General features: G+C 42.6%; 1 protein-coding gene across 1 annotated transcript in view; it reads right to left on the bottom strand.

The window, feature by feature from the left end:
- Window positions 1–709: 709 nt before the first annotated feature.
- si:ch73-22o12.1 (nectin-2) overlaps window positions 710–8,224 on the bottom strand; it is an 81,596-nt gene continuing 74,081 nt past the window's right edge. The window contains exons 8-10 of the mRNA XM_017469491.3: window positions 7,034–7,091; window positions 6,316–6,387; window positions 710–3,428 (exon numbers count right to left, since the gene is read on the bottom strand). Of these exons, the coding sequence (XP_017324980.1) occupies window positions 3,219–3,428; window positions 6,316–6,387; window positions 7,034–7,091 (340 nt within the window). The 3' untranslated portion in view covers window positions 710–3,218. The remainder of the gene's footprint in view (window positions 3,429–6,315; window positions 6,388–7,033; window positions 7,092–8,224) is intronic.

Raw genomic sequence — 8,224 nt, 5'->3', positions numbered from 1 at the left:
AACGGAAGGTGGAGGAGCACAAGGTCTCGAACATCCACCAGCTCCGTGACGTCGTCATGGAGGAGTGGAAGAGGACTCCAGTGGCAACCTGTGGAGCTCTGGTGAACTCCATGCTCAAGAGGGTTAAGGCAGTGCTGGAAAATAATGGTGCCACACAAAATATTGACACTTTGGGCCCAATATGGACATTTTCACTTAGGGGTGTACTCACTTTTGTTGCCAGCGGTTTAGACATTAATGGCTGTGTGTTGAGTTATTTTGAGGGGACAGTAAATTTACACTGATATACAAGCTGTACACTCACTACTTTACCTTGTAGCAAAGTGTCATTTCTTCAGTGTTGTCACATGAAAAGATATAATCAAATATTTATTTTTTTGGCGTGTTCAATTGCAATAATACTTAAGTACAGTCACAAAGTACAATTGCACAAGTATTTTCCACTTCTGGTTATAGAATAAGTGGAACTGAAAGTCCATTCAGAGAAATTTCCTAATTGGTGTACACGAGAGATATTCAAACTATGAATGAATTGTGATACATTAATGTTTAAATGACTGTATCATTATTTTATTTCCAGTTATTAATAAGCAGGGCATCTATTAAAGTAATAACTCGCAGAATGTAAAGCCCAAAGTGATCTAATAAACTGATAAGAGCAGCACCCATTCTAATGGGAATAACGGAACACAGAATACACGTACCAATGTTTTGAACCAACCCCCACCGATTTATTATGCTAATACTGACAGTTATATAGATAAACAGTAGGATAATTGAACAAAGAGAGTAGCAGCAGTGGGAAAAAAAAACAAAACATAAAACGTCGTGCTTGTCACAGTATAAAAGTAGCCGAAGGAACAACAGAAAACTTTAAGGTCAAAAATTCATCAGAGAAGAAAGACTGAAGAAATCAGAAACTGATTTTGCATTGACATTCAGACAGAGAGCCGTTTTCAACAGTAGAATATTATATCATAGTATATGTGGAATTATAATTGTATAAAAGTGTCATTACTTTAAAAAATAAAAAAAAAGAGAAAGAAAGAAAGAAAGTAAATTCCTGGGTGAGAATAAAAAATGCTACAACCCTGCCCTCCCGATAGAAACAAAATCAGTCACACTGATTCAGTGGCTTTCTGTAAAAATGGATACCTACACCTACAGAGAGCAGCCTAAAGCCCAGGAAAGACGGTACTAAAGTACTAAAGCATTACACTACACAGTCGCTGCCTTGCATGAATATTGGCACAGAAAGCTGAAAAGCTTACAATCAGTGTCATGACATTGTTATCTTATGTGCAAATGGCAGATAATCGCACACTGTTGTTGTTGTGTCCTGTCAGGGTGTCCAATGATATTTTGCCTTCACGTTCAGTCCAAAACAACTGCGACCTTTCCAGAAAATGGCACATGCAAACAGCAAAATGAAGAAGTTCTAAGGAAGAGATCTGCATGAGGATGCTTCACAGAAGGCCAAAAAAATTAGGGAACACTTGATCACATGCACATGATCTTTAGAAAGTCAGATGAGTGTTTTTGTTGGTCTGTGATTAGCGGCTAACGCTACTACATGCTAGCAAGCGACACGAAGCGCCGGCTACTGTTGTCACTAAGCCTGCATTTCTGATGCTTACGAAACGGTTAGTACAATATTATTTATACATTTAGTCCCCTCTGAAAGTATTGGAACGGCAAGGCCAGTTCTATTGTTTTCGCTATACGCCGAAGGCATTTGGGTTTGAGATCAAAAGTCGAATATGAGATGATAGTTGAGAATTTAAGCTTTCATTTACTCATATATATATACACCAAGATGTGTTAAACAACTTAGAAAATGGCACCTTCTGTTTGAACCCACTCATTTTTTTTTTTTTTTCAAGTGATCAAAAATATTGGACCGTGTGACTGGCAGGTATTTCTTGATATCCAGGAGTTCCCAGCTACATTGATTGTTTAAAGAATGAATAGCTCTGAATGTCTACTCTTGGTTTGAGCCCTGGGTTTCACCAGTGAAATCTGCATTTGTTGTTAAAAAGATTAAACCGACATGAAGAGCAGAGAGCTGTCTGTGGGAGAAAAGCAAGCCAAATTGCACAAGCATGAAATCAGTACAACAAATTTGGAAAGTCCTGAAAGAGAAAGAAACCGCTGGTGTATTAACAACTAGACATGGGATATGTCAGCCAAGGAAAACAGCGGCAGTTGATGACAGGAACAATGTGAGAAAAAGTGGAAGGTTTTAGACTGGCCAAGTCAATCACCAGAACCTCGAGCAGAATTTCACCTCTTGAAGAGGAAACAAACAACAACTGGAAGACGGTGAGATAAAAGCATCAAAAAATAAAAAGAGAACAGTTTGGTGATGTCACCATCTTGATGCAGTGCAAGAAAGGGATATGCAACCAAATATTAAGTGGTTTTTGCCTTAATTGACTTGAAAACTATCTGTTCCTATACTTTTTCTCACCTAAATATCATGTGGTCCCCACCAAAGGTGCCATGTTCTAAGTTGTTTAACACATCTAGATGTAAATATCAGGAACTGAAAGCAGAAATTCTGATCTATTGTCTCATGTTCATCTTTTGATCTCAAACCCAAATGTCTTCAGCGTCCAGCAAAAACAATCAAATTGCCCTTGCTGTTCCAATACTTTCAAAGGGGACTGTATATTTTGGTAAATTTTTGGTAACGTTGTAAAAGCCCATGAAAAGATCATGTTTTTTTTTGTTGTTGTTTTTTTAAATCCCACATTCATGTGTTAAATATTGTTGAATGGGAATTTAACACAGATAGGATGCAGCGATGTGAGAGTAGAGAGCTGGTGGATGTCAGATAACCTGGGGTCATGGGACTGGAATTTCAGAGGAATTGTATTATTTGCCGTCTCATGTCGCTTGTAGCACCGCGAATGAAAGATGGTCCGTTGCTTTAATTCTTGCTAGCGAACACAAAGTTAATCTCACACACACACATGATTCCAGCCTGAAGATAGTGGTACAGCAGACTTTAGATTCATTTAATCTTATCCTTACCCTTGAACATTTAAAAGAATTTCTGTAGTGTCCGAACAACAGTTCGACAGAACTGAAAGACAACTTTACATCTCAAATCACAAAGGTGACTCACCCCCCTCCCATCTCTCTCTCTCTCTCTCTCTCTCTCTCTCTCTCTCTCTCTCTCTCTCTCCAGTGTATAGGACTCTATGTTACCTTTCCTACACAATCATGGGAGCGGACATAAAACTGTCCTCCTTGGATAAGGTTGAGGGGTTTGGCGGCTGTTCGTCATCACCGATCTCTGTATCCATCTCTACGTGTTCGTAATACGGCGGGGGGATCTCGCTGTCCTCCAAGCCAGAGGTGGTGTTGTGGTAAGTCAGCTTCGGCTGATCGTCCTCATCGTCGCCGTGGTACGAGTCCAAATCCTGTGAGAGACGAAAACAATGATGATGTCGTTTAGTTATACTCGTAACATAAACACAGGAGCAGCTCATAACCAGAGGTTCAGGTGGGGGAGGATGATGTTAATAATGACATAGCCTTAAACAAAATCAAGTTGACAGGCTATCACACCTGACGTATAGGCTACAATCTAGTATGTTATGAACGTTTTGGAATAACCCCATAAGAGACATTCAAGACAAGGTTTACAAGACCTGAACAAACTAACAAGGGAACAGAAAGATGTGTGCTGCGTCCCAATTCGCCTACTTATACTACGCACTAAAAGTGCGAGCTCTTTTTGTGAAGAAAAAATACATACATTTGAGTGTGTAGCAAAAGAGTATGCACGTACTGGGACATAGTAAAGAGAATGATGTTGCCTAGTTACGCACACTAACTCCTCGTTGCATTTCAGCTTATCTTCATTCATTATTCCTTCTAGAATTTATACTATATCGTTTAATTTACCATTCCCTTGATTTAATTTTTTCCACATTCCAGTTACACCTCTCTAAAATGCATCCTCTTATAGCAGTCACAAAACTCCTCCTCCCTCACTCGTGCAGATGTGGGCAGTATTCGCTGAAAAAGGATCCCGAAGATCCACACTTTGAAAATCTACTGGAAATAGCAGACCATCAGGGAACCTTCGGGATCCTCATTACAATGTACGACGACACACTAATTCTAATCTCGGATACTATTTAGGACGGAGAGAAGGCGACTTGGGACGCAGCAGTGGTCTGGTCTCAAAGCCGGCGTCCTCTGTCGTCACGGTCTCATTGAAATTTCGCAAAGAAACTTTCGGTCACAGCTTTATTGAAATCAGACATTATCATCAGATTTCTGATCATAGTTTTGTGGTGTCCGGTGCGTGTCCCTCCCCCATTCATAAACAAAATGTTCATAGAGCAAGCACGGGGCAGAACGATTCGTGCCCCAGTAGGTCTCTTCTAGTGCTTGTTTCAACTACTGTTCTAACCCCTAGCTGCAACTGAAATCTCTATGGAGCTAAATGGGGCAGCTTATATCTATCAAATACCAAAATGCTTACATTGTTGATCACTTAAAAAAAAGGTCATTAGTATTTAAACCAGGGGTCTTCAGTCTTATCCAGAAAGGACAGGTGTAGCTGCAGGCTTTCATTCCAACCAACAGGAGTTACACCGGATTTCACTTGTTTAATCAGTTCGTCTTGGGGTGTGTCTCAATCAGCCCCCTGGCATCCCTAGGTGGTGACTACATTTACATGGACAGCAATAATCTAATTCGAGACCTTATTCTGAAGAAGACAATATTCTGATTAAGGTGTTTACATGAGTGGCTTTTTGAGTACTCCTGTCACGTTCCCGTTTTACACGTTATAGAACATAGAACGATTAACGGCACACGTCATTACGTCACCGCGCCACGCCGTCCGACGTCCCTCCGGAATTTCACGTATCAGCATACAGTTGGTCTTCGTTCTGGAACCGTATACAGTTTTGTGTGTTTCGTTTTTAATTTTTACGAACGCTTTAAGTGCAGTTAATTATTTATCTTGCTGTACGTGCAAATAGACGACTGCTTGAAGCCGTGGGCTGCGTCCCGAACCGCATACTCACCTACTATATGTCGTAGCTAATATACATGTATTACACCTACTATATACTGCAGTAAGTTAGTACGCGGTTTGGGACGCAGCCGTGCTCTCGTTTGCCGTCAAACGTTCGAGCGCTGTCGTGTGTGCACGTGTCCTGTCGCAAAATGCGGTGAAAACTCTCGCACGACGTTAATAGTGTGATTAAGGTGTGTACACGTCGATAATGCGACTCAAACAGGAATACTCCACGGGTCTTGATTTGATTTGTGTTTACTCCAAGTATAATCGCTGTTTACATGCTAGTTTCTTAATCAGAGTAACGTCTTAACCGGGTTAATATCGGATTATTGTTGTCCATGTAAACGTACTGAGCGAATCAGTATATCGTGTCCACGAGCTCGGGCACTGATAAGGACCTTGTCTCACTACACATTGGGACACTCATGACTCAATTTCTGGTGGCACGACTACGCACTCACGCTGTAAAACATCACCGCTGGCATTTTATCAACAACGGGCAGGAGCGAAATCTTCCTGACATTTTATGTCATATAAATTTGTTAGCTTTATCACACGCGTTTCTGTCATGGTACTTCAAGCAGGACCGTAGACTAGCTGGTGGATTTTTTTGAATCATTAAGCACTTATTAGAACACTCGTTAGACTCAAACGAACTGTATATTGCATACAGAATGTCAAATAAAGTCAAAAACCGCTAACGTAAATAATCATGTGAGAGCTACAACAACGATAAGAAGCTACTTACGTTTGTAGACGAACTTGGCTGAGAGTTCGTCCGCCAATTTTTTCAAGCTGAGAGACTTATGAAAATATGACGTTATTTAAAGTAAGGGAACGTCGTGAGCATCGATGCTCCCTGGTTTTTGCGTTGCATTGTGGGATTTTTTTAGGGAGCGTACGTTCCAGTGTACTGACGGATTTTGCGATTGAGACAGCCCTTAAAATGGCCGACTCCCTGATCGATGCCCTGATTACTAAACTACGGAGCCAAGCATCCTTGGTCTCTAACCAGTTCTCAAGTGTGCCTCCAATTTGGCTGTAATGGAAGTGTGCAGCCACAGCAGCCCTTTCTGGAGAAGAGTGAAGACCTCCTGCTTTAAACCAAATAAAATTCATGAAGATATAAATGAGGACTGAAGATTAAAACTTGTGGAACGCCACGAAATGTATGACAAGCCAAAATACGTGATGTGTTCAGAAATGTCTGTGTGTGTGTAAGGGAAAGAAAGACTGTGGGGGTTACAGATAGGAGTGGGTCTTCTCACCGTCACTGGTTCTGCCCTTTGTGTCTCGTAGTACGCAAATGGATCGGTGTTGTTGATGGGTGCCGGCACAGCCTACATCACACACACACACACACACACACACACGCACGCACTCTTACACCAAAGTCACTTAGCCATATAATTCATTTATAACTAGTTTTATTCAGCTCGGCTGAAGATGACCAAATTCCTCAAACAAAGTCACACAGATTGAATCATGTGTAGAGCTTCTGCAGTGGATCGCTGCAGTAATCACAGTATTCCACAAGGTGGTGCTACAGCACTACAACTACAATGACTTGCACAACGAGCTGCTGTTCCTTTCTTATTCTTTCCTTCTATTTTATGAAAAATCCCTCTGTTTCAAAAATGACTGCTCGAGTCCAGAACTCATTGGTGAACAATGAGCGATTTTCATAGAACATGCGTATACACATAATAATACATTAGTATGCGCTTGCGTATTTAAAACACTGCAATACTCCATCATCGTGTGCTGGATTTTGTTTTTTTTCTTAGAACATAACAACAGAACTGCCGGTTTTTCCGTTAATATGTCACCAGTCTGTACATGCAGAGAATCTAACAGTACAGCCTCGAGTGAGGACACTGTCATATAAATCAGCATGAACCTGGATTACATCACCATCATTAACACTCTTCTTCTTCTTCCTCTTATTATTATTATTATTAGCGATGAAGTCTGTATCTGACTTACATTGTAGGAGATCGTAGTGTGCTTCTTAGGAGGTGGAGGCTTGTGAGTAGGAGGACCGCTGTAACACACACACACACACACACACACACACACACACACGATTTAAGAAAGGGTATACAAGATAGTTTAGTGGAAAAGGCTCATCTGTAATAAAAGCTGATATGGTAGATCTTTGAGAGGATTGAAACTACTGCGAGGAGAGGGAATGTCCTGATGATGTTATACTGTAGAATCAAACCAGATTCTGGAAAGCCAACATTTGTGTGCTCGGTGTTTTCTCACCTAACACACACCATTCAGCCCATTACATCCTTGACAGTGTAGAAGACGAGCTGTTTCGTCAAATGAGGCGAAATTGCAGTGCTGGAGTCTGGCATTGTGTTTAACATTAGCTAACAAGCGGAGATGCAGATAACAGCAGGCAGGAGAAAGGAGAGAGGGAGAGAGAGACACAGAGAGATAGAGGGAGAGAGAAAGCAAGAGAGAGGGAGAGAGAGAGAGAGGGAGAGGTGGAGAGAGAGAGAGAAGGAGTGGGAGAGAGTGAGAGAGAAGGAGTGGGAGAGAGAGGGTGAGGGAGAGGGAGAGAGAGAGAGTGCGAGAGGAAGAGAGAGAGAGAGAGGGAGAGGTGGAGAGAGAGAGAGAGAAGGAGTGGGAGAGAGAGAGAGAGGGAGAGGGGGGGAGAGTGCGAGAGGAAGAGAGAGGGAGAGAGCGAGAGAGAAGGAGTGGGAGAGAGAGAAGGAGTGGGAGAGGGAGAGAGAGGGAGAGAGAGAACGAGAGAGGGAGAGGGAGAGAGAGGGCGGAGAGATAGAGCAAGAGGAAGAGTGAGAGGGAGAGATCAAGAGAGAAGGAGTGGGAGAGAGAGGGGGGAGAGACAGAGCGAGAGGAAGAGAGAGAGAGAGAGAGAGAGAGAGAGGAAGAGAGATAGGGGGAGAGAGAGGAGGGAAGAGAGAGGGAGAGAGAGAGGGAGAGGGGGGAGAGAGGGTGAGGGAGAGGGGGAGAGAGAGAGAGAGAGGGGGGAGAGATGGAGAGAGAGGAGGGGGGAGAGAGGGGGGGAGAGAGAGAGGGGAGAGAGAGAGCGAGAGGAAGAGAGAGAGAGAGGAAGAGAGATAGGGGGAGAGAGAGGAGGGAAGAGAGAGGGAGAGAGAGACGGAGGGGGGGAGAGAGGGTGAGGGAGAGGGAGAGAGAGAGGGA

The sequence above is a fragment of the Ictalurus punctatus genome, chromosome 1, assembly GCF_001660625.3.
Source record: "Ictalurus punctatus breed USDA103 chromosome 1, Coco_2.0, whole genome shotgun sequence".
NCBI classification, from domain to species: domain Eukaryota; kingdom Metazoa; phylum Chordata; class Actinopteri; order Siluriformes; family Ictaluridae; genus Ictalurus; species Ictalurus punctatus.
This window is presented reverse-complemented; position numbering and strand designations above follow the sequence as displayed.